At 42.5% G+C, this 27,742-nt stretch overlaps 1 protein-coding gene across 1 annotated transcript; it reads right to left on the bottom strand.

The window, feature by feature from the left end:
• WIN1 (HOPW1-1-interacting 1) lies at positions 1-27,489 on the bottom strand. Its single transcript, XM_089458441.1, has 3 exons — positions 26,652-27,489; positions 1,646-2,080; positions 1-726 (listed from the first exon to the last, which is right to left on the bottom strand). The coding sequence occupies exons 1-3, from the start codon at positions 27,162-27,164 to the stop codon at positions 193-195; spliced, it is 1,482 nt and encodes a 493-aa protein (XP_089314567.1). The 5' UTR covers positions 27,165-27,489; the 3' UTR covers positions 1-192.
• Between the last annotated feature and the right edge of the window lie 253 nt (positions 27,490-27,742).

The raw sequence follows: 27,742 nt of genomic DNA, 5'->3' as shown, positions 1-27,742 counted from the left end.
TTCATTATAAATTACTTTTATCATTAGATCTTAAAGTTTAAGCACACAATTCAAATGCAGAATATGACATTGATTTTCAGTACATAATCATATTTCAGTACAGTTCGTACAATTTGAATTTCAGTACATATATCTCAAATTTCTGTACTCAAATCAGAATTTGAATTGTAACATTCTTATAACTCAATCTTGCTATTTTTGTTTATCCAAAGCCGGAATGCATGTTGATAGAATGTCAACTGCCTGTTCCAACTCTTCTTGTGAAATAATAAGAGGCGGTGCAAGCCTAAGAATATTACCTTTCCCAGCAGTTAAAATCAGTAGGCCAGCACGTAGAGCAGCATCAACCATAGGAGCAGCAAGAACATCAAGCTCAACACCCACAAGTAGACCTGAGCCCCGAATTTCTTTTACATGAGCATTTTTCCCAAGCTTTTCAGTTAGTAAACTTTTTAAATAATGCCCTTTACTAGTCACACTTTCTAGAAACCCAGGTGCTTGAATTCTATCCAACACTGCAAGAGCAGCATGGCAGACAAGAGGCCCTCCAGCGAAAGTACTTCCATGATCCCCAGGACCTATAGCCCCGGCCACCTTATCTGTTAATAGAACAGCACCAATCGGTAAACCTCCAGCCAGAGGCTTTGCCAAAGTCATTATGTCTGGCTGCACATCATACATTTGATGTGCCCAAAGATATCCTGTTCGGCCCAGCCCACATTGAACCTGAAAAATAATGAATTATAGTGATTTCTTCTTGGGAAAGAGAGTTGTACGTACTACGTATTACAGGGATACTTATATCCTCCAATAATAAAAACTCTGGCAATATCCCAATGGACAGCATTCAACAAATAGTTTGTGTATATTCTATGATTCAAGACACATCATATTCAACTTTCCAAATGACGACTAAAATGTGCATTAAAAATACGATGGGTAAAAGGCATATGAAATTATAAGTGACATTGTGAGGATGGTGGATATTTTGACAAAATGTTATTTACCCACTACAAGACTATATCACTAAGGATGACTCAAATACCGTACAATACTATACATATTTTTAATAATAGACTAAGACCCAGATAACTTAAAGCGAATGAAAAATTTTAAATTCCTGAAAAACTCTGCCAAGACATTATCAAGTTCATATACTTCAGATAGTTATGTAAGAAAATGTTATGGGCCAATATCGAAATCAAACACTGATATATATATATATATATATATATATATCATCTCCATGCTATAGGGCAGTCCAATGCAGAAGCCATGTCGTGTACTCTTTCAGCAGAAGATATCATTCACTGGCATTTTATTCCAGGGCTTAATTTTTAAGTTAAATTCGAAGACTCTGGCTTAAAACATCAAAGTACATAATCTTAGAAGGGTGAAGTAAACTTTTAACATCAAACAGGACCAACACGTGTGATAAGTGAAACTTGAAAGTTGAAAGGGACAGTAAATATGTGCATCTGCAGAATTTGATTGAATTATGCCAGACACACCTTCCAAACCAATAAGCACAAACAGAACAGATATCCTGCCATCCTAGCAACTATCTCTCTGGTTGTAATATATGACACTGATAATCAACAGAAGTTAATATAGCCTGAATAAGAAAAAATGGCTTGGCATTTACCTCATCAAAGACAAGCAAGGCACCTACAGCATCACAGAGAGTCCGCAATTCTTTGAGAAAATCCCTTGTGGCGCTATATATGCCTCCCTCTCCCTGAACAGGTTCAACAAAAATGGCTGCTGTCTTTCCAGGTTGAACTGCCTTTTTTGTTGCCTCCACGTTTCCATACTCAACAAATTTCACTCCAGGCATGACAGGCTCAAATGGAGTTCTGTACTTCTCTTTGCTGGTTAAAGCAAGGGCTCCCATTGTTCTTCCATGAAAACTGTTTGTAAAAGAAATAAATTCTGTGGCATTCTCTTCTTTGGCAGACCTCAAAGTTTGCTGGTATTTCCTTGCAAATTTGATTGCTGCTTCATTGGCTTCAGTACCAGAGTTTGCAAAGAAAACCTTATCAGAAAATGACGATTCAACAAGACGCTTTGCAAGCTTCACCTGAAGCACAAGCAAATTATTCAGTCCAAAGAAAAGTTTCCTCGAGCTGGCAATATAACATATCAATATGCAAGCTAGTACATAGAGATTAAAATTTTTACATTATCAAATTCTTTTTATCTAAAATTTCATATTGTTAAATAAGAATAGCATGTGATGGTACTGCCATTTTCCAATTTTTAATAATGCAGAATATTTGGACAGTTGTCAGAACTTGTAATCCATAGCTAACAATGAAATTAAGTCATGCACATGGTATTACATAAGTTTGGACAGTTCTCTCAATTTGAGATTGCTAACAGGCGTTGCTTCCCAGCTGCAGAAGCTTAAAATCAGATTTCCAACTTCTAATAACTATTGTTCAGAATATATTAGAAAAATAGTGCATATAACTGCCAGGAAAACATAAATTGTAAAGCGAACATGGGATGGAGGAGGAACCTATTTTTGACGCCCTTAGAAGGCTTTTCATGCTCTGAATATTTTGTACTACCAGCAGAAAAAGTAACACAATGTCGTCTCTGTTTTGTCAAGAAGATCTATTATACATTTTACTTGTTCATTTTTTTAATATTGTTTTTGGAATTTTTGTTATTAACCTTGAATAAAAACTAACATGAGTCCGACTCTGAAGCAACACTCTTCCCATCGTCAATCCCTATTTCCAGATCTTGACCCACAGCCACAATTCAAGACTGTTATCTGTTGGAATGGAAAATGAATATTAGCATAACAGGAACTGATTTGCTTAATCTCCACAGCTAAGTCACGTGACATGGGAACACGCAGGCACCAGAGTCCGACATGGGACACATAGACGGCCCCACCCCGATATATGCATATGATTTAAAAATACATTAAAATTACAGAGATGAAATACAGACATAACGATGCAATCTTTTGCATATTTACGAAATAAAAATACATCAATCACACATCGATATATATTTATTGATACAGGGACAAATCTGCACACTTTTCTGGAACTTTTGTGAGAACATTTGAACCCTTTTGGTGTCCCCACTGTCCAATAGATTGGGACATGTGATGACCGAGTGTTGTACATGCACGAGACACATGTCCTGTTTCATAACTCCACAGAAAAAACTCCAAGACGGATGAATCGAGAAACTCAAGGGGATAAAGCCCATGTAAAGTTTACAACCAGAAGACAACAAATCTCAAAGAACACATAACTAGGATGCTCCGTCTGTACAAATTGGCCCTGGTTACATTGAAGGAGTACCCATTCCTCCTGGCACAGACACACAGATCATTAATTTTTGGCCCGGGCCTTGGACAAAATTGTGACCCAACAGTTACGCAAGCGCAAAGCTAGATAAATGCCGAGCTTGTTACAGGATCTCTGAATCCTAATGGACTTAGACATGGACGTCAATCGATTCCTTGAAATCTTGTCAGAGCGCCCAGCTTCACCTGAACCTGCAGTAATCGTGGATGAGAGTCAAGGGGTACAGCTGGAAACTAGGGTCTCGACTGAAATAGCCATGGAGTTGGATTTCTCATTTCGGACAGCCCAGGTAAAACAAATGCTGCAGAAAATGTAATTTCTAGAAACTGAAAACAACAAGCTCCGTTCAGAAATACACACCCTCTCTGCAAGAGTTTCGGAGGTGGAAGGGGATAATGTATCCCTTAAGAAGATATTACATGAAAGCAAATAGCAGGAAATTCTCCATCCACCAAATGATGTGTTGCATGCAGAAATTCTCGACCTTAAAAGCAAGTAGGAAGAAATTCAATCACGACAGGTCACCTTCAAACAAGAAACTGAGACACATCAATTCTTGGGCACAGGTGGTTCGGGGGAAGGATAAAACACATCAATTCTTGGGCACAGATGGTTCGGGGGAAGGATAAAACTCCTACCCCTCTTACAGCAGTTGAGGAGGTGGTGCAAGCAAAACTTGTGGAAGAACGCACTAGATGGGAAAGAGAATTGAACCTCAAGGTGAGAGGCCTCCCCTTACCTCACCCCTCTCTGGATCCTATGGAAGTGGGGGCTAGGTTCCTTTGGGATACCCTTAGCCTCCCCGATATAGCTCTGGACAAAACCTCGCTAGGTTATGACTCCACTCTCTTCCTCAGGTTTTGGACTACATCCGATTGACTCCACGCCCTCAGAGCTAAGCGGAAGTTGTTTTCTCTTCCTAGCAAGATTTTCTTGGACAAGGACCTCACTCAAGCACAGGTTGTGGAACTTAAACAATCCAGAGAACATGTTATGGCAGCACGGGAGGCAAGGAAATGGGCAGTTATCAGGAATCTCCGAGCAGTCATTCGGGACTCCTTCCCACTTGGGTGGGAACCGCGAACTGGAGGTTCCAAATGACGGACCTGCTTGAGGAGACGACAAGGTACAGGCATTTCTATTCGTTGTTGAATGGCAATGGATCTTTCTAATCATTGCTGAGACTCTTGTATGATGCTCTCGAAACAGCAGACATCCTCTTCATGATCGAAACTCATGCGGGCCCTCTTTGACCTCTCCCAGATATTGCAGGACACCATTGGTTCTCAGTTTGCAAGCAAGAGACGAGGAGCTCGGGAGGGGTCAGAGGATCAGGTGGATTTACTTGTTTAGCTAGTGACTCACTCCGAAATAGGGTATCTTTGGTAGTTGAAGATGAGTTTGTCGAGTTTATGTGGGATTCAGATTAGCGTCGAAGCCTCTCCTCTGAGGGACATCTACATTGCAATTTGTTACTCTCCCCCAGCCTCTTCACCATTTGCCATCCATAAGGGTTCAAATGGGGACCCCTTCATAGACTTGTACACCAGCATCACCCAGTACTCTGTTGATGGGGAAGTCATCCTCCTAGGTGACTTCAATGCTCGTACTAGAGATCTCCAAGTCCCTCTCCACGATCGATCAGAGGATGTGTTTTGTACCGAAGGGATAGATCCAAATTCAGTAGGGCTTCACTGGATGTCAGATGATGCTTTGGGGCCCACTACAGTTTATGGTAAGCATCTATTACAGTTGGGGGAATCCCAGGAGTTGTTGATTTTAAATGGTCTCCCATGTTTCCCAAACTCCCGCTTTTTCACATGCCGACCATATGGCAGGGGTGCGAGTGTAGTTGATTATGTCCTCGCTAGCTAGAACTTTCTCCCTTTTATTCGCCATCTCTCAGTCTCCCCCATCCCCCTTGCCGATCATGCACTTCTTTCCTTCTCTCTCTCATTTGACCCTCCATTTCCACCCCATCCTTCCCCTCGAGGCCCACCCCGAACCACCTTTCAATTTGATGAAGGCAACCCTGACATCTTCTCCTCTACCCTATGCAAGATGCTCCCTTAAGAGACCCAGTTCTCCTTGCTTGATTCTGCTTCCACTAAATACACCTATCTTTGTTCAACCATTTGGGAAGCAACACTCAAATCCTTCCCCCACTCCACTCGTTCCACTTCCATCTCCCCAAAAGTTGGGTCTTGCCCCATGAACAAATGGTACAATGACGAATGCAAGGCTCTACATCGAGAACTTCGATATGCTTTCACCTATCTCAACGCTTCTACTCCGACCTCAAAGCTTCATATCATCGTCTCCTATGCCGCAAGAAATGACTCTTTGTCTCTCATAGAAGACGATAACTTTTTTCTCTCCTTGCCCACTCCCCTAAACAACTCTGGCATACCATCCTTCCACGACGCTCCCCTCTTCCATTTGACCTCGACCCTACATCCATGTTCTCTCACACTTCCAACCTTTATTATATTCCCGAGCAGGGCCAAATTCATTTTAACTCCCCACCCTCTTCCTATTACCTGTTCTCAGACAGAGATATTAGAGAGGCCATCTGGATGATGAACAGAAGCAAAGCAGCCGATGAGGAAGGCTACCAAGAAGAGTTCTTTAAGCACAGTTTTCATGCTTTAGTTAGTTATGTAATTTTCCAAATGGAAAATTAACAGCGATAGTACGCAAAAAAGACATGCAACACAGAAAAATTCAGACAACAATTAAACACCCATAAAATTGCACTAGAACTGCGCCAAGCTAAGCCATTTTATTATCAAAACGAGAGTACAATGCATGGAATGTGTGCACCTGGGCTTGCCAAAGCAAGCTAGACAATCCTAGGTGAGAAAAAAGTTGCTCGGATGCAAAGGAAATACTTCTCCTCAATGTACTGCACTGGCCCTGGAATTTATACAACTGTTCGCTGGAAGAAACCCCTGTTTGAGCCTCCAAAAGTGCTCAAAAAATTCTGCCAAATTAATCTTGGGCTCTCCACCACAAAACCAAGAAGGGTTTGGGCAAATTTTACCAACCACCCGGGACCCAAAATTTAAGCTCACTCCTCTCAACTAGCTGCCAAATAATTCTGTTGTTTTGGGGCACCAAAACTCCTCCAAAAATTCTGCAAAATTAGGAGCAAACTCCTTGACACCTTACTGAAAAAATGCAGAAAGGAATTGGGCTAATTCCGACCCCCCAGAATTACCCAATTTTTTGTGCTACGCCCTTCCTGGCAGAAACTATGTCCCCCACACTTCAGTTGCTACATTTGGCACTTGGTCCTCCTCAATCTGCGATAGAACTGCCCTGGAAATTACCTCCAAAGAAGTGAATGGACTTCCTTCCCAAAAACTAGCACAAGCATGAAGTATTCAACCCCACAAATTTTACCTAGTGTCACTACTGCGTAGGCCCTAGAGTGACATATTTGGCTCTCACAAAAGCTACAACTTCCAGCCCTGAAAATCTCCACAAATGTGTTGGACACCTAATCCTAATGGGTTAGTGTGGAAGTCGAATGGACAAAAGCAGTCCAAGAGACCTTGGGATCTGAAACCCAAGAGTCATATGTTGTACTATAAATGTATATCTGATGTTAATAAAAAAATGAACTCACTGATTTATCTTTCCTATTCTTTGCTGTCCATGTGTGTTTAACATGGTATCAGAGCCACTTGTTTTTCTGTGGCCTGTTATGTGCATGTCAGTCCTGGCCCTCTGCCATATTCTTTTCCAGCGCTCCTGACATGCTGCCGCTGCCTTATAACGCCTCTGTCCTCAATGCCTCTGTCCTCTGAAGGATTAATTTGGTGAATGATTACTTGGTCCAGAACGGAAGGCAGAAGAATGCCTCTGTTGAATCGACATACCACCGGTAACATAAATGTTTTTGATGCTCCCTGAAATACGTTTGCTGCTTTGAGTATTTGTACAAATGAATGCAGTTTTTCAAATGTAATGGTATTGAATGCTGCCGTTTTTCAAATAAATGCTGCTCCCTCTGCCATATTCTGTCATTATTCTTTGTAATGAAAAATATATGTCTCATCGATTCTCAAAGCATCGAATCTGTGTGTGCAAACTATTTTGTTGTTGCGTTAAAAGGGGCATGACTATTACTTTCAATGGTGTGTACACCCTGCTCTGCGAAATTTAAGCAATTAAATGGGTCGATTTTCTCTCATGATGTCGTTCATTGAAATTGAGTGTACGCTGGATTTGAATGCTAACAAATCGGAGGAACGAGATTTCAGAGCCTCTTTTCATAATGATTGATTGTCCACACCTGCGCTGTCCTGACATTCTATTTATGATTCCTGTGCTTCTCTGATCATAAACGTTTCATATTCTCGGAATGATGTCCATCAGTTACATTCGAATTCTGTCTGCCATATTCCTTTTATGCGAACCTGCATTCTGTCTACTGTACCTGCGCTCTCATTCTCTGCCATATTCCTTACCTCTATGACAAAGCGTTATTGTTGAAGAAGACCTCCACACAGATTTAGATGGAAAGTTAGGCGGATATCGAAAAGCAGGGTAAGATTGCTTCTTTTGTTGAAATAGTTGGGGATTCCACAGACAAAGCACGACAGTTTTTGCAGTTGGGGATTCCACAGACAAAGCACGACAGTTTTTGCAGGCAATTCGGTTATTTGCAGTTCGCATCTTTTTCCAACCATAACGATTCCTGCTTAGCCGAAGTACTGGTATCGCATCCACCATCCTCGAATCCAAAAAAAAGGCGATTGCAGAGACCAACTCCTTTTTTCTCCGAAGCCAGCTCGAACAGTCCACCACATTTATTCTCGGTCCTCTCTGCGACATCGCAAGAAACACCATGGTTTACCACATGAAAGACAAAAGAGTCTCTGTGGCCAACCCCGACATCTCCATTGAATGAAAAGATTTAATGCGAGTCCTGTTAAAGCGCGTTCTTGATTAGAGAAACCTGTTGAGCCTTTAATCTCCCGAAATCTCCCGAGATCGGAAATAAGGAGCACGCTTATCTCTTCGAAGTAGCTGAAAGGCCTCGGCAGTGATCCCAAGTATGCCGAGGATCTGGAGTTCCTCAGGATCTCTATCCATTTCTCTCCTATGATCTGGACACCGATTTCAGCGATACTTTCTGCTTTATCTGCAAAAGTATTTGAAATTTGCAGCAACAAAGAGTCTGTGAAAGTCTTGGTAAGCACCCCAAATGCAGCAATGGAAACTTTGAATGGGCACCAATCGTGTCTGTTCTCGACAGAATCAAAATCGATAAAAAAAAAAAAAACACTACACACGCAGTCCTCCACTGCTTCGTAAAAATATAAAATAATTTGTTGAAGTTGGATTGTGGGCACATTTTTAAAGGGTTTTATTTGAAAGTCCGGACATGTTGTCTTGAATTTTAGTCCCACACTCAGTAAAATTGGTGGTCTGCGTTGAAAACTGAAGATATGCCAATGGTTTGATCGTACGCAAAATGCTTTACTTTGAAGAAGTGGCTTCAATGCATGTCAGAAAAATGAAAACTTCGGATTACCTGCTTGCTTAGACCGAGCCATATTTTCAAATTCAGGCTCCTATATTTACAGTTGTCTATATTCTTTAAAGTTGCGGTTATTTGGCATTGTGTGAGATATTTGTGCAACATTGTCATTGCAAATTGATGATGCATTACAGTTATTAAATAGTCTAATCTTTTCCACTGTTGATGGGACAGTCAAAATCAGTAAGGATTTTATCTCAGAAATTCAGACATGTCTACAAAATGCACAGGAAAAGATTGATTTTTTGCAGCTTGAATCACAACTACAGCAAGAAGAGTTACATCAAAATAGACATCATTCTGAACCTGTTTTTGTTCAGAACATTGATACAATCACCCATCAGCAGCAAGTTAGTAATGGTACAGTTCATTCAAATAAAGCAGCAGTTGTATATGCAGATGCAGAAACTCAGTCTGCATTTCCCAAGCCCATCATCAGACCTTGGGAACAGCTTGTCCACAACAAGCACAGAACTGGTCTTGGATATGACAAGGACTTGTCCTTTCATATTCCAGACTACTCAAAGCCCATTCAGTTTCAGAGTGCTGGATTCATTGATGATAGTTCACCTGCTTCTCATGACAGTTCAGTTTCAGCTGTTCCAGAATCTGCCCCTCTTCCACAGCAACAGCAACAACAACAACAACAACAGATCATAAAATGCCAACACTGTGACCGAGTTGGCCATCTGAAAGATCACTGTTTTGATCTTCATCCATGTGAGCACTGTCATAAAACTAGCCATTCTTCAAACAGATGCTTCAGAAACAAACACCCTGCAAGAACAAAGATTCATCTTGGATGGATCGCTTCTTGGCAATGGGCATCAACAGCCAAGAAGATATTCCAAACACATGTCAGAACTTGTTCCAGAATATTGAACAGTCTTGCAGTTGAGTTTTCTCCATCTTCTCACCTTGTACCTGATAGGGGGGGAAATGATGGTCATCTACAAGCTTCAAAGTCACATCAAGCGAGCCTGAGCCACAACCTGCCACACCAGTTTCAGAGTTGTAGCCAGAGACAAAGATGCCTGAACATGCCTTCAGTTGGCAATCTGGGACACTTCCTCTAGCAGAAGACTCCAGCTTCTTGCCAGTTTTGGAAGAGTTCCAGGAATCGCAGAGTTGTTGGTCATCCTTAAACCATCACAGATTAAGAACACTTCCTCTAGCAGAAGACTCCAGCTTCTTGCCAGTTTTGGAAGAGTTCCAGGAATTGCATTAAGCATTCCAGAGTTGTTGGTCATCCTTAAACCATCACAGATTAAGAACACTTCCTGTAGCAGAAGACTCCAGCTTCTTGCCAGTTTTGGAAGAGTTCCGGGAACTGCACTAAGCGTTCCAGTGTTGGTGGTCATCCTTAAACCACCGCCCTTTATACCAACATTTCATAGAGCACATTCAGCCTAGTGCTGCCATGTATTTTTTGCACATTTTGTATTACAGCTCTTTTCTTGGACTCATACATAACCCTTCGGATTAAGGGGGGGAATGTTGGACACCTAATCCTAATGGGTTAGTGTGGAAGTCGAATGGACAAAAGCAGTCCAAGAGACCTTGGGATCTGAAACCCAAGAGTCATATGTTGTACTATAAATGTATATCTGATGTTAATAAAAAAATGAACTCACTGATTTATCTTTCCTATTCTTTGCTGTCCATGTGTGTTTAACAAAATGCTAGTCCAACCTGAGGAAAATTTCTACTAAATCCTTAGGACAAAATACCCCTTTTCTCTGCCCCAACTCAGTGGTACGATTTTGATCCCTGCGTCCTCCCTGGAAATCGAACTGGCTGAGAAATGGGCTGAAAGGTACCACAATCTCCAACAAATTTTCCTCCCACTAAGTTCATAAATTCCTCCTTAGGGTGGCACTCAAAGTCCACCAAAAGAGAGGCTGGAATACCTGCTTGGGAATTCCTTGTGCTAAACAACACTGGTTTACTTGGCTAAACAGCTCAAGGAAACTTGTGTTCAAAAGTTAGATTGTCAAAAGATACTAAATGGAGGTCTCCTTGCCTTATTTATAGAAGTTGGTCCTCTATCTCTTGGTGGACCCCATTTTCCATAACTTGCACCCCCTTTCTTTCTCTCTCTTCCTCGACAAGTGTGAATTATCTCGAAGGTCAAATTGGCTCCTTTTTGTGGTCCCCACATTCCACCAAGGCTGAAATTTCTCCTATTTTCCGAAGAAATGCATTCCATGATGTCAGTGACTGATAATGTCTCCCACATCAAAATTGCCTCCAATGCCTGAATTTCAAAATTATGCTATGCTTAGCAATACCCCAAAGATTTCAGCCAACCTCCTCAAATGAAAATTAAAATTTGGGGATATTACAGTCCTCCCCGCAAAAAAATTGCTTGTCCTCAAGCAATGCTCGAACATGCGTTTTCCTTATTTGCTAACCCAAACTGTCACTGCAAGCAATACCGAGGTCCCAGTTGTGCCACTGAGCCACTACTAATCCATGCACTGCCTTGTCATAAAGGAGTCCCCCGATACTAGGGACCCAAGTTCTCCCGCTCAATGTGAACTTTGAAGCACCCCTCGCTCCACGCACTGACCCAGAGTATATGAGTGCGAGAGTCCTCCCACCTACTATCGATCAAGAGAGATCCTCAATGCCACCAAGCCCCTGTCAAATCCTCGGTAAGTTGTCCCATCAGAAAGTCCATCCTAGGTACCTCAAGAGGGAACTCCTGAAGTTACAACCCAAGTCCCATAAAATAGATCCGTCGTCTCGGCGTGTCAATCACAGCCACCTTCCGTTTGTCATATAGCCACCCAAGTGAGGCGTTATCCTATCTCGACTAGTCCTTGGGAAGTGAAGTGCTTTCTATCGAATGATGTCTCAATCGCAGATCTAGGTGACCTCCCCCAGTGAGAACCCACTCTCCACAATCTGTAACCCAACTGCTCAGCCCTGTAGCTGTCAAGTCCCAAACTAATCTCAAAGTGAGTCCACCAAGTGGATGTTGCAACGGTATGATCCCAATTGTGACCCTCTCGCGCTCCTGCAAAGTCATCCACTTCGATAAACCTCTGCCACAAATCCAATAAGGGGCAATTCCACTGCGCGCAAGTCTATCCTGCCAGGGCACCGCCAGGGTCACCATCTGCTAATCCGCCTTGCTCCTACCAGACCACACAATGAAATCTGTTATCCCCACTCCTAATGATACGTCCAGACACTGCTCGAGTCTGGACAACCTCCTATAGACGAAGTCTACCATCCATTGTCTCTCATGCTCATGTAACGTCTCAAATTGCCACACTGAAAGTGCATCATGTGGCTCCCTAGCAAACACATCTCTAAGTGTGAGCCCAGGGGTGGAACATATGCTACCTCGGCAATAAACCATACCATCCCTAAGCTTATATCCATCAACTCGTACACCTACTAAGTGTCTCAACTGGAGAGTCTCCTTGCCCGTGACAAGCGGTTTCTCATCCAACTGCCTAGGGTGAGCCTCACATGCCCTGCTGTCTAAATGGAAAGCATCAAGGGGCAACAACCAAACACTTTGTGATTGTAAGCAACACTGGAGGATGATGGGTGGGTAGGTCTCCAAGGGTATGATCAAGAGTCTGTCGGGGTGCTGAAGAGTAATCATATGGATGTCACTCTCTTCGCCTCGGACCTACTGATAACCCAATCGAAGACTTGTCTCCGCTAAATATGGTGTCCCCAGATGCTCAATAACGTCCTCATCGATCTAGGTGAGTTGCACACAATGGTACACTTAATGTCCCTGTCCATAAGTCTCCTTGGAGGCAATGCTCCAAGAGGTCATCGTGTCGCATCATATGTTGTTGCATACCACCAAGTATCCCCATGCTCCTCGGCATGCCACTGTATGCTACGACCTATCCTTGTACATCACTGGGTTATCCTGTCTGCTGATGTATCATCTTGTACCGTCAAGTGTCAAAGATGCACCAACGCATCTGTCACTACACTAACAAACCCAATGTGGTGTGAGTCGCTACTCCTTGGTGTAAATCCATGTGTCGTGGCACACCGCCATGCGCCTCTGTGCTCACCTGCAACCCACAGCTCAACATTGTATGCTCCTACCCGCCACTAGATGCCATGATCTAAAGTTGAGACAGTATGTGTCAGCCCGCACCCTACCAGAATCGCCACCTCCTCTGTCGCATCACCATTCACTTTGATGCATGGGCCTTGCCTCCAAATCCTCGCCAAGACACGAGAGGTGAGTCCCCATATGTATTGTGTTGCTCCTCCGCAACCACTACGCTCCACATAACTGGGGAGAACCCTCGGCTCCATACAAGGCACTGTCTGGTGGCCTACCAATGCCACCTCCTCCGACAAACTCCTCCAAGACAACCCAAGGAGTTTGTCCATAGACTGGTTGGCCACTGGTGTTGACCGAAACTCCCCTAGCGAATGCGTGCGCTCAACCGCTAAGTCAACTATACCACCAAGGTCATAGTCAACCAGCACATATGGGAAATGATAGGTAGTCACTCTTGGATCCCAATGTAAATTTGGGCTTCCGGTATCCCTAGTGCTTGGAAGCTCCAGTTGAGCTTCACCCGGATCCACTACCACATCCATAGCCCACTCCACCGGGTACCAACATAGAATCTCTCGTCGTCCAACCCCAAGAGAGGGATCGAATGTACGAACCCCCAAACACAGAACAAACCATCCATGCTGCAAATGATGCACCCTGTGCCGCTCATGTCGCCTCATCTCATCATCCTGGTCAACACATAAAATATGTCGAGATGACTCTGCCTCTCCCTCTCCAATGTGCAGAGGCAACCTACTAGTGCTACAAGCCCCATCTATGTCTGTTTGAGTAGGGTTGCTCTGTCGCTCCAATGTGCACTCCAGCTAAACCGTTAGGGAACCCAACTGTTCCCCAATGCGAGTTAGTTTGGTTGTTGACTCGGCACAAACCGCTCTCGTGCCCTCTAGCGCCTCGTTCTACTGCAGAATGGCATTTCGCACTGTTGTGGCCTTCTTTCTCAACGCTAGAAGGTTGGCACAGAACTGATGAAACTGTCGAGGGTGGCTATCATTTATAAACTCAGTCACAACTTTGGTACCTCGTCAACTGTCGGCACCTCATCAATAGATGGCCCTCTAAGTGTATGCTCTACTCCCTCAACCAAGGTGTGAGCCAGAGCTATCGAAGAGGTCTCCAACAATGGTGACACTTGCGCCATCCTGTGTGCCCTCCTGCTCAACCTTTTCCTCAATCTCCTGACATCTAAATCTCGGTCTCCACCAGCAGAAACGCCCCCTGGTCTCACCCTCTAACTGTCCTTGTCCTATCCACTCCCTTTGAGGGGGTCTGGTGTCCTTTCCGTCGAATTTCTCCATGAGCCTCTGTGTGAACCAATGTCTTAAAAAGCAACCGAGCCGACTCTGACCCATTGGAGCAAGATCGAGCCAATGCATAGCCGGGTCGGCTCGGTGGCCAAAACGGATCGGTTGGCCGAGTTCTTACCGAGTCGATCAAGCCCGAGTTAACTCGGTCGGCCCAGTGACTGACGCAAAAGCATGGCCTACGGATTTCTTTTTTGAGGGGGGGGAATTGGACCCCGCAACCAATTCTAATTTGGCTTAGGATTATTTTGAGGTCCATTTACCTCTTCCAACCCTATAAAAGCTACCCAACCCCTCTCATTTCCTCAAAGCTATCTCATTGCATTTGTATGAGAATTTGTGAGGAGTTTGTGAAGAGTTGTGGAATTTGTTTTTGGAGCAGCAATGAGGAATCTTGGGCAAGCATTGGAGCAGCAGTGAGGAGTTTCTTGGGCAGCCATTGGAGCAACATTGAGGAGTTGGTTTGTTGGAGTGGCATTGAGGAGGCTATTTGTGCCTAGAGTTATTTTTTTTCACTTCTAAAATCTGTTTTTGCTTATTTATTTTTTTGTGCAAATCTAGAAATTGAAAAGAGTCTTTTTTGTAAAAGAAATGAACATTGAAGCAATGTTATTTTTTTTGTTTTCATTTTCATATTTTTTCCTTTCATTTCCAAGTCAAAAAATGGCTCCTAGAGTGAAAGATGTTGCTTGGGCATATGCTGAAATGGTTGATAATCAAATGCATTGCAAATTTTTCCATAGAAAAATTGAGTGTCCTGGGGGCATTCATAGGCTGAAACAACACTTGGCTAGTATTGAAGGCCAAATTACTCCATGTGAATCACCACAAATTGGGGAGACTGGGAAGGAGTTGTTAAATAGCTTTGAGAAGTTTCAGGAAGAAAAAGTTAGGCAAAAAGAAATAGAGGCTGAAATTGGGAGGAAGACGAGTATCCAACAAATGATAGCTACCAACCGCCATTTTGATTTTGAGGGCTCTTCATTTATCCCTTGTACTAATGCATCCAACCCCTTCCGCTATGTTCCTCCCTCTTTGGAGTCCATGCAAGAAAAAAAGGGTAAGGGTAAAATGAAAAAGAAGGGTGATATGAATATCAAAAGTTATTTCACTGTCACACCCTCCTCTCCATCAGATGCACATGGTCCTCAAGTTAGTAGAAGTCATATGCAACCCACTTTAGATGACCATTGGAAGAAAGAATTGAGGGAGACTGCTTGTGATTACATAGCTAGATGGTGGTATGATGTTGATATCCCCTTCAATGCTTCCCATTCAACATATTATGAGCCTATGTTTGATGCCATATTTGTCGCTGGAAATGGCTTCAAAGGCTCTACTATGCATGAATTAAGGGGGTCTCGTTTGCGAAAAGATATTTCCTCCATTGAAGAGTATTTGAAAGATTTCAAAAATTCATGGGAAAAAACAGGATGTACCATCATGTCAGATGGATGGACTGATCAAAGGAACCGTACCATCATAAACTTTCTTATATTTTGCCCACAGGGAACCATGTTTCTAAAATCAGTTGATGCATCTGATAGGGTGAGAGATGGACAATTGTTGTTTCAAGTTTCAACTATTGGATGAGGTTGTTGAGGAGGTGGAAGTGGCTAATGTAGTTCAAATCATCACAGATAATGTCTTTGATTATGTTCTTGCTAGTAAAATGTTAGAGGGAAAACACAAAACCATCTTTTGGACCCCATGTGTTACACATTGCATAGACCTCATGCTTGAGGATATTGGCAAATTAGATTGGGTCAAGAACACTGTAGATCATGCCAAAAGCATAACAAAATGTATCTACAATCATTCATGGATTTTGAGCCTGATGAGGAGACACACAGGGGGCAAGGATATTATTAGGCCTGCCATCACTAGATTTGCAACTCATTTTTTGACATTGCAATCTATGCTTTCCCAACATAGAAACTTGCAAAAGATGTTTTCCAGTGATGAATGGAATGAAAGCCAGTGGTCTCACAAACAAGATGGCAAAGATTTGAAAAAGAAAGTTAATGAATAAATATTTTGGAAAAAGGCAGCAGAGATTGTGAAGGTTGTTGAGCCACTGGTTAAGGTGTTGCGATTGGTGGATGGGGAAAGATTGGCTATGGGCTTCATTTATGAGGCTATGGATCAAGCAAAGGAGCAAATAAAGACAACATACAAGGATAGAGTGGCTAAGTATGGGCCCATTTGGGAAGAAGGAACAATCAACTCCATCGCCCTATACATTGAGCTAGGTATTTTTTGAACCCAAGGTATCATTATAAAGCTCTAGAGGTAGGAGCTTTGGGTGGAGAGGTTAGAGATGGATTGATTGACTGCATTGATCGCATGATCCCAATGGAGAGTGATCAGCCGGAGATACACCGACAGGTCACTTGTTTTAGCGAAGCCACAGGTACCTTTGGCAAGAACCTAGCAAAGTTTGCAAGGGAAGCAGATGAGCGAGGTAAACAAAAAATTCAATTTTCAAATTGTTATTTTGTTAAATTGTTTATAATTTGAAAGTTGGATATAATTTGTTGAGCTAACTCATTACACTACTATGGTTTTTGCAGCGCAATGGTGGGAGGCTTTTGGTAGCCATTGTCCTCAATTGCAGAAGTTTGCAATTCGTATTTTGAGGCAAACTTGCAGTGTTACTGGGTGTGAGCGCAATTGGTCTGTCTTTGAGAGGATTCACATGAAGAAGAGAAACCGTTTGGATCAAAAACGGTTAAATTATCTAGTCTATGTTCAATACAACCTCCGGCTTGGACGCAACCAATTGTTCAACAAAAGACCTGATTCAGATCCCATAGTGTTGGAAGATATTGATCCAACATCAGATTGGGTAGTGGAGAGTCATCCAGCAGAGTTTGATTCTGATGAGGATCTTGATTTGGATTTACAGACAGAGGCATCCCTTGAACAAAATGTTCAGTTGAATGCAGATCCACTTGTACTAGCCTCAAGCCCAGCCCCAAGTCCTCCAATTGCAGGCGCTTCCTCTACTCAACCATGACGGAAGCGCATATCTCGTCTACCTCAGCGTGCAGCTGTTGCACAACCTGCTAGTGCTACCACTTCTAAGTTGCAGTTGGAGATGATGATGAGGAGGAGCCATGGGTTTCCCCGTCTGCCTCTGATTCTAAGTCTGAGCCAGATGATGTTGGCTCCTCTATCAGTAGCCAGTAGTACTAGTGACTAGTGATGTTTCACAGTTTACTTTTGTTGTAGAGGCCATTTCTAGCCTCCTTGGTTATGTGTTTTTGTTTTAATCTCTATATCATCATTCATGTATGAATTGGACAATGCACTGGGTGCCATTTTGATCCCTGTTTTAAGAAACGGCCGTTTCGAAACCGAAACGGCTGGCTTGATCCGAGTCAAAAGGTGGGAGAGTGACCCGGCCTAGGAAACGGTCCGGTTGGCCGAGTCACCCATGACTCGGCCAACCCGGCCGTTTCCGATATGACTCGGCCGAGTCACAATGGGACGGCCCTCCACACATAAACAGCATTAAAAAATTGATTTTTTTGGGATTTTTAAATTGTTTAATGTTTGTTTTGGATCTCAAACTGTTATACCAATATGCTAAATGATTTTTGGGGTCCATTTCCCCCTCCCAAACCCTATTTAACACACCCAAGTGCTCTCATTCACTCACAGCAGTCTTATGCATTTGAGTGAGAGTCTTCTTTGAGAGTTAGTGAGCAGTTCTTGAGCTTGTTTTGGAGCAGCAGTGAGGAGTCTTGGAGGAGCATTGTAGCTGGAGTGAGGAGCTTCTTGGGCAGCCATTTGGAGCAGCATTGAGGAGATGATTCTTGGAGCAAGCTTGAGGAGGCAGTTTGTGCCTGGAGGTATTTTTTTCCACCTCTATAAATCTGTTTTTGCTTAGTAAATTTTAGGTGCATATCTAGAAAGCTTAGAGTGTTTTTTGTCAAATAAATGAACATTGAATCAATGTTTTTTTTTTTTTTTGTCATTTTCAGATTGTTTGCTTTCATTTCCTAGTCAAAAAATGGCACCTAGAGCAAGAGATCTTGCTTGGGCATATGTTGAAATGGTTGATAGTCAAATGCAATGCAAATTTTGCCATAGGAAAATTAAGTAAGGTCCTGGGGGCATTAATAGGCTGAAACAACACTTAGCAGGGATTAGAGGCCAAATTACCCCATGTACCTCACCAGAAATTGGGGAGATTAGAAAGAATTTGTTGGCCAGCTTTGAGAAATTTAAAGAAGATAAGGCTAGGCAAAAAGACATACAGGCTGAAATTGGGAGGAAGAGGGAGATACAAAAAATGATGGCTACCAACCCCCACTATGATTTTGAGGGTTCTTCCTCTATCCCTCAAACTGAGGCATCCAACCCTTTCCGATATGTTCCTCCCTCTTTTGCTTCTGTTCAAGATAAGGGAAAGGGTAGAATGAATTTGAAAAAGGGTGATGTGACTATCAAAAGTTATTTCACTCCCTCCTCTCCATCAGATGCACATGGTCCTGAAGTTAGTAAAACTCAAATGCAGCCCACTTTAGATGACCATTGGAAGAAAGAATTGAGGGAGACTGCTTGTGATTACATAGCTAGATGGTGGTATGATGCTGATATCCCCTTTAACGCTGCTCGTTCACCATATTATGAGCCTATGTTTGATGCCATACATGCTGCTGGAAAAGGCTTCAAAGGCCCTACTATGCATGAGCTAAGGGGGTTTCGTTTGCAGAAAGAAATTCAATCTATTAATGAGTATTTGCAAGAGTTCAGGGACTCATGGGCAAGAACAGGGTGTACCATCATGTCAGATGGATGGACTGATCAAAGAAACCGTACCATCATAAACTTTCTTGTCTTCTGCCCACAGGGAACCATGTTTTTAAAATCAGTTGATGCATCTAATAAGATAAAAGATGGCCACTTGTTGTTTCAGCTATTGGATCAGGTTGTTGAGGAGGTGGGGGTGGCTAATGTTGTTCAAATCATCACAGATAATGCCTCTAACTATGTTCTTGTTGGTAAATTGTTAGAAGAAAAACACAAGACCATATTTTGGACCCCACGTGCTGCACATTGCATAGACCTCATGCTTGAGGATATTGGAAAATTAGATTGGGTCAAAAACACTATAGATCATGCCAAAAGCATAACAAAATTTATCTACAATCATACATTGGTTTTGAGCCTCATGAGGAAACACACTGGGGGCAAGGATATTATTAGGCCTGCCATCACTAGATTTGCTACACATTTTTTGACATTGCAATCTATGCTTTCCCAACATAGAAACTTGCAAAAGATGTTTTCCAGTGATGAATGGAATCAAAGCAATTGGTCTAACAAACCAGAAGGCAAAGAATTGAAAAGGAAAGTCCATGAAGAAACTTTTTGGAGAAAGGCAGCAGAGATTGTGAAGCTTGCTGAGCCACTAGTTAAGGTGTTGCGGTTGGTGGATGGGGAAAGGTTGGCTATGGGCTTCATTTATGAGGCTATGGATCAAGCAAAGGAGCAAATAAAGACGGTATACAAGGATAGAGTGGCAAAGTATGGGCCCATTTGGGCAATCATTGATGAAAGATGGAACAATCAACTCCATCGCCCTATACATGCAGCTGGGTATTTTTTGAACCCACGGTATCATTATAAAGCTAAGGAGTCAGGAGCTTTGACGGGGGAGGTCAGAAATGGACTGGTTGATTGCATTGAACGCATGATCCCATTGGAGTCTGATCAGCTGGAGATACACCGACAGGCCAATATCTTCAGCAATGCAGCAGGTATCTTTGGGAAGAACCTAGCAAAGATTGCAAGAGAAGCAGATGAGCCAGGTAAACAAAAATTTCAATTTTCAAATTCTTAATAGTTTTACTTTTTTTTAAAGTTTGTTAAATCGTTTATAATTTGAAAGTTAGATATAATTTGTAATTTTGTTGAGCTAACTCATTACACTCCTATGTTTTTTGCAGCACAATGGTGGGAGGCCTTTGGTGGCCATTGTCCTGAATTGCAAAGGTTTGCAATTCGTATTTTGAGTCAAACTTGCAGTGCATCTGGGTGTGAGCGCAATTGGGCTGTCTTTGAGAGGATTCACACAAAGAAGAGAAACCGTTTGGATCAAAAACGGTTAAATGATCTAGTTTTTGTCCAATACAACCTCCGACTCAGACGAAACCATTTGCTGAACAAAAGACCGGATTCAGATCCCATTGTGTTGGAAGACATTGATCCAACATCAAATTGGGTAGTGGAGAGTTGTCCAGCAGAGTTTGATCCTGATGAGGATCTTGATTTAGATTTAGATCTGGAGACATCAGTTGAACTTGAACATGCTGTTCAACTTCAGCCTATTCAGTTGAATGCAGATCCCAATCCACCAGCCTCAGTCTCACAGCCAGCAGGGACTCCAGTTGTAGGTGCTTCCTCTGCTCAGCCACGACAGAAGCGCAGCCGCATATCTACTCTATCTCAGCTTGCATCTGCTGCAGTTGCACAGCCTGCTAGTGGTACCACTTCTACAGTTGCAGTTGGGGATGATGATGATGAGGAGGAGCCATGGGGCCCCCTGTCTGACTCTAATGATGATGATCCAGAGATTGATCGACGTGATCTTGGCTCCTCTGACAGTAGCTACTATCCAGTGGCCCAGTAGTACTGGAGTCTGGTCACCGTCACAGTTTACTTTTGTTGTAGAGGCCATTTCTAGCCTCCTTGGTTATTTGTTTTTTGTTTTGAGTCTTCGATCATGTATGACAGTTGACTATGTATTGCCATTGGGTACCATTTTGATATAATGGATTGGTTCATGAGCCTACTTTGATCATATGTTGTCTTCCATCTATATTATAATGCTGTCTGTTTGGAAACATGAATGAAAATCTTTAAAATTATGTTTTTTTATAAAAAAAAAAATATTTAATGTATTTTTTACAACGACCGAGTCATTGAAATCGAGCCGGCCGAGTCATTACCGTTTTGGAGTCGGAGTCGGAGTCGATCCTCGGCCGAGTCGGAGTCAAAGTCGGAGTCTTAAAACATTGATTTTGATATAATGGATATATTCATGAGCCTACTTTGATCATATGTTGTCTTCTCTTTATATTCTAAAGCTTTGTGTTTGGAAACATGAATGAAAATCTTTAAAATTATATTTTTTTATAAAAAAAATTATTTAATGTATTTTTTACAACGACCGAGTCATTGAAATCAAACCAGTCGAGTTGATACCGAGTCGGGGTCGGGGTCAGAGCCGACCCTCAGACGTTTCCGAACCAGAGTCAGAGTTTGAAAACATTGGTGTGAACTTTGTGTAGGATGTGATACGTGCATAACCAAAGGGATCAGCCTTGGTACCACCACGCCATAGCATCTCCATCCAAGTGCAAAGTGGCATGTCTAATAGCATTCGCCTCCCTCATGGGATTTAGCCAGAAATATGTGTCCAGATCTCGTACCCATTTTCTGACAAAACTCCTAGTTGATCCATCAAAGTGGGTGAGGCTCATTTTTCCCTCAATGCTACTCACTCTACCTTGAGCCATGGGTTTGTCTATGGTTCACCCATCACAATATATACACGCCCAACTCTTCCATGATCTTGTTGGCTACCCCCACAACTGGCCAAGATCATGCTCTCATATCACTGTAATGTTGCAAATACAAAATTAATAGTGATATTACGCAAAATACACATGCAACACAAAAAAATCAAACAACAATTAAATACCCATAAAATTGCACCAGAACTATGCCAAGTTGAGCCATTTTATTATCAAAAGGAGAGTACAATGCATGGAATGTGTGCACCCGAGCTAGCCAAAGCAAGCTAGACAATCCCAGGGGAGAAAAATGTTGCCCAGATGCAAAGGAAAGACTTCTCCTCAATGATCTGCGTTGGCCCTAGAATTTCTGCAATCGCTGGCTAGAAGAAACCCCCGTTTGAGCCTCCAAAAGTGCTCAAAAAAATTTGCCAAATTAATCTTGGGCTCTCCACCACAAACCCAGAAAAAACCCAAGATGGGTTTGGGCAAATTTTACCGACCACCCGGGGCCCAAAATTTAAGCTCACTCCTCTGAACTGCCTGCCAAATAATTTTGTTGTTTTGGGGCACAAAAACTCCTCCAAAAATTCTACAAAATTAGGAGCAAACTCCTTGACCGACAAAACCCAGAAAGGAATTGGGCTAATTTCGACCTCCCGAAATTACTCAATTTTTGGTGCTACGCCCTTCCTGCCAGAAACTGTGTCCCCCCACACTTTCGCTACTAGATTTAGCACTTGGTCCTCCTCAATCTGCTGTAGAATTTCCCTGGAAATTACCTCCGAAGAAATGAGTGGATTTCCTTCCCCAAAACCAGCACAAGCATGAAGTATTCAGCCCCACGAATTTTACCCAGTGTCACTACTACACAGGGCCTAGAGTGGCATATTTTGCTCTCACAAAAGCTGCAACTTCTAGCCCTGAAAACCTCCACAAATGCTAGTCCAACCTGAGCGAAATTTCTGCTAAATCCTTAGGACAAAATACACCTTTTCTCTGCCCCAACTCAGTAGTACGATTTTGATCACTGCGTCCTACCTGGAAATCGAACTAGCTGAGAAATTGTCTGAAAGGTACCAGAATCCCCAATAAATTTTCCTCCAACTGAGTTCAGAAATTCCTCCTTAGGGTGGCAATTGAATTCCACCGAAAGAGAGGCTCGAATTCCAGCTTAGGATTTCCTTGTGCTAAACAGCACTAGTTTGCTTGGCTAAACAACTCAAGGAAACTTGTGTTCAAAAGTTAGATTGCCAAAAGATACTAAATGGAGGCCTCCTTGCCTTATTTATAGAAGTTGGTCCTCTCTCTTGGTGGACCCCATTTTCCACTAACTCGCACCCCCTTTCTTTCTCCCTCTTCCTCCACAAGTGCAAATTATATCAAAGGGTCGAATTGCCTCTTTTTTGTGGTCCCCACATTCCACCAAGGCTGAAATTTCTTCTATTTTCCTAAGTCCTCATGCCTCCCATATCAAAATTGTCTTCAATGCCTGAATTTCAAAATTGTGCTATGCTTAGCACTACCCCAAAGAACTTGGCTAACCTCCTCAAATGAAAATTAAAAATTGGGGATATTACAAGCTACTTGGTCGATCTCTTCAACCATGTAGTCCGTGAAGGTTTTCCACTGTCATGGTCAAACCACATCATCCATCCGATCCACAAATCAGAGTCCAACTCAAATCCCAATAACTACAAAACGATCATGCTGGGCCACACGTTCTCGAAGTTGTATGCTATTGTTCTACATAGGAAGCTCTCAAGTGACCTTGAACAAAGACAACTCAGAACTAGGGGACAGGCAGGTTTTCGATCGGCTCATCAGACCATTTACCACATCTTCACCCTCCAAGCCGTGATTGAGGAGGCACGACACCACTCTTTGAAAGTCTATTGTTGTTTCGTAGATTGTCGAAAAGCTTTTAACTCCGTTCCAAGGGAAGCCTTACCCCAGAGACCCTATTGACAGCCATTATGCGCCTATATGAGTCTATCCTTGGTCATCTTCGCACGGCTCATGGGATGTTTGATTTCATCTAAAGCACTATTAGGGTTAAACAGGGTTGTCCACTGTCCCCTACCCTATTTGGGATCTATATTGATGAGTTGGAGGCATTTCTACACGAGCATATCAAGGACACTAATGGTTGCCTTCTTCACCAGGTTCTGATATCTATTCTACTCTTTGTTGACAATATGGTCCTCCTCTACTCATCCCCAGAAGGATTATAGAGGCAGTTAGATGCCTTAGCTCTATTTTGTGATCTTCGATAGTTGACGGTCAACCTGGGTAAAACCAAGGTTATGATATTCAATGGGGTGAAGAAAACTTCGGACCTTCACTTCTTATTCAAAGATAAGGGAGTTGAGATCACCAGCACCTATACTTACTTGGGGGTGCAATTCTCAGGTCCCCGCTTTAGTTTGCGACCAACACTTCAGCCTCAAATCAACAAAGGATATGGATCCTTGGCCCTCTCAAGAGACAACACTTTCGACATCACTTCCAGGACATCTCATCCAAGATAAGCCTCATGGACACCTTTTCCGTCCCATTGTTTTAAATGGCTCAGATATTTGAGGATCGTCTTTACTTGAGTCAAATTGGGCTTCAGCTGAGAGAGTCCAGATTCTTCTTCTCCGCCACATCATTAGATGCAAACAGACAGTACCTCAGCACATCATCCTTGCAGAGTTTGGAGTTTAGCCCTTTCAGCTTGAGACGGTCATCAGATTGGTTTCATTCTTGCCCCGTGCTTGGGGCCTTACAGACTCAATAAAGAGTAGGGACCGATATCTTTACTTGGCCTATTGCTCTTCTGAGACTATTGCCCATTCTACTCCCTCGAGCAGGGCCAGATATGTTGGTTTACAGGAGTTTCAGATATCTTCGAGTCAGTGGGCATTAAGTTGGATCGTCGCCCTCCTTTCTCATATTCCTTAGATGCTCTTGGTCACCTTTTAACTACTAGACAGGAGTTGAATAAGATCATCAGAGAGGACATCTATAGGGAGTTCATCCAGGTCACCTGGGTCAATCCTTCGAGAGGGTTGTGCCCAAATATGGCCTTCTACATTGAGCACTTCTTGGAGTTGAGAGACGGGCTCATTGTTCGACCCTAGTATATGTTTCGCCATTGGATGCATGCTCTCCGCATTCCTCTAGGCTAGTTAAGAGTAGGTACTCATAGACTTCGGGTAGAGACAAACCACCAAATTGATAGACCAAACAGAATCTGCCAGGTATGTCATTTACAGGAAGTGGAGACCGAGGTGCACTTCATTTTTGGATGCCCTGTCTACTACGAGATCAAAGGAAGGTTCCATTGTTTGTTCAGAGATTCTCATACCCTCGCCGACTTTTTCACGTATCCTGATCAGAGATGTTTGGCCCTATATATGCAAGAGGCTCTCAGGTTCCAAGCACATATTCTTTAGCCTCCCATCAGACCACTAAAACCAAGGGGCAGTACAATCACTTTACTTATTCACACCCCACATAGAGGATCACGACATTTATCAGGGTACTACCTTCAGACATGGGCACCAAGAGACGGACCTCACCCTGCCACACAAGATCTCAGCAGTAGATTTGTCTCAAATCCCTTCCTGGGAGACGAACTAGGTCCTCCAAACCTCAGCAGCGCGCGAACCCCCCAGACAACGATTTAGTGGACAATCTATGCTTTCCAATGGCTTTCCATCGGGCCAACGAACTTTGTTGAGTTTTCTTCAATGTTCTTCATTCAGCCTCAGATGTTAGGAGAGATGGGTTTAATCCTCAGATCCATTAACTCCTAGGTCTTCTCTGCCTGGGCATTTCATGCATTGTATCTTTTACGTTCATGCATTGTACCTTTTATACTTCATGCATTGTATCTTTTATAGGACACCGTTTGGTTCTCCCGCATTGTATGGACATCATTGTACTCAACAGTCCCTTTGACCTACTTTGTGGTCAATAGTTGGACATAAATATAATTATCTTATCTAACATTCAAATTTGCCAATTGTGTTAGCAAAGTTAATAACAAATATTCTAGACATCACGATTGGCTACTAAAGACATTGGACGCTTGCAAAATGTAATACAGTATAATAAGCCAGAGTTTAGCACAGACCTTAACAGCAGAAAAACAAAAGCATGGATATTTCAAAACTGTCCAGACTCTGTAAGTCACTTTCCATGGATAACTAATGGGCTTTTACTATCCACGTGCTCTTAGAGTGGGCAATGACTGGAATTCTTATACACAGTGCTTGATGCAGAACTACAAAGCCAAGGAGAGCCAGAACATGAGGACCTAAATCCGTGGAGTTGCATATGAATCCTAAGTTGCACCAGTGCAATGAAGGAACGGACTCTTAAAACCCCAATTTTATCATTAATTTTTCAATTGATTTTTTATTAAATTTGATTTTATATTTTGAGGCAACGGGTTCTATAGATCAATTAGGTTTCAAAGGATCTTTCCAATGATAGTCATAAACATATATATCTACAAAACCACAAAACTAACCATCTGGAAAAAAAAAGTTATCATTACAAAGACTAAGACAAACCCGCGCGACAGGTGAACTCAACCTAAAACACTTTCCTCTATCCAGAGTCCGCCTACAAAAAACCATTTGACTACGACTCTCTGCAAGATAGATTCTCCCACGAAAACCAACATGAACGAAGAAATTTCAAAATTTGTTAAACCACAGAAACTAGAAACATAATTTTATCAACTCTCTGACTAAATTCGTTTTCCAATTCCAGCTTCTAAGAGAAAGAGGTACTGTGAACCAGGTAGTTCTCAAAGCACGTTAAATAGTAAACAAACATATACATGCATACATGCCTACTTTCCATCATTACCTGTGGCACTGTATGAAAGACATTGCTGACATGAGTAAGAGTAGCTGCCTGTTCCGTCACTGCTTTCAGCCAAGCTGGATCGCCGTGACCGAGCGCGTTCACTGCAATCCCTGCAGTCAAATCTAAATACTCCTTTCCCTCTACATCATATAATTTACAACCCTCTCCCTTCACAAAAACAGCAGGCGACCTAGCATAATTCCCCACGAAATACTTCCTTTCAGCTTCGATAACACCACTGCTGCTCCTATCAAACCCTAAGTCTACACCTACCCCATTCACTACAGAAGTCCTCTCTGCAGCATCCGTGGCAATGCAAGCAGATATTCTCAACCGACCTTCACGTTTTCCATGGCGTAAACCCCTGCTAGGGTTTCTAAACTCCGAAACGCTGGTATTCCAATAGCGCCCTTGGAGCAACGACGTTTTCTGGGACTCCCTAGATTCAAACAGGGGACGGCCTAACAAATGCTCCTGAGGATGTGTCATGCAATGAAAGTATAAAGAAGCCATTTTTGCCTGAATTTACTTCCGCTTCTCTTTTCCGAGGTTTTACAAATAGAGTTGAAGAGCTATTTATAACCCCTACTGTATGTTTGAGACATCAAACGATAGCCTGGGCACAAACGAAGACAGCGAAATAGGAATGGAATAAAGAAAAAAGCGGCGGAGAAAAATCTTCAGTGGCGTACCAGAATTATTGGTGTCAAAGTGAATTATTGATCACCGCGTGGTTGAATTATTGAGGTTCGAAAATTATTTGCGCTGCTTTTGTATCAAGAAAGGCATCAAGCTTGACAGCAGCTTGAAGGCTCTAACGAGATTCGAACCTTGGACGTCCGATGGTGGGTATTAATTTATTTTTATTTTAATTATATAAATTTCCACCGAAGTTAAACTTTATGAACACGAGCATAATTTGATTTTAATTATGTTAAAATTGACGAAAACTAAAGTAATCGACAAAAGTAATAACAGAAAGCTCAATAAATTACATAAAAGTAAGAGATTTTTTAGTTTAAAATAAGTAAAGTTGACCACAACGAATATCGCGAGCGACATCAAAAGATTTATGAAGAAAAATGCAAATA

This window comes from Pinus tabuliformis, chromosome 7, assembly GCF_031772625.1.
Source record: "Pinus tabuliformis cultivar Carrire ecotype Pingquan chromosome 7, CPIR1, whole genome shotgun sequence".
In the NCBI taxonomy this organism is placed as follows: domain Eukaryota; kingdom Viridiplantae; phylum Streptophyta; class Pinopsida; order Pinales; family Pinaceae; genus Pinus; species Pinus tabuliformis.
This window is presented reverse-complemented; position numbering and strand designations above follow the sequence as displayed.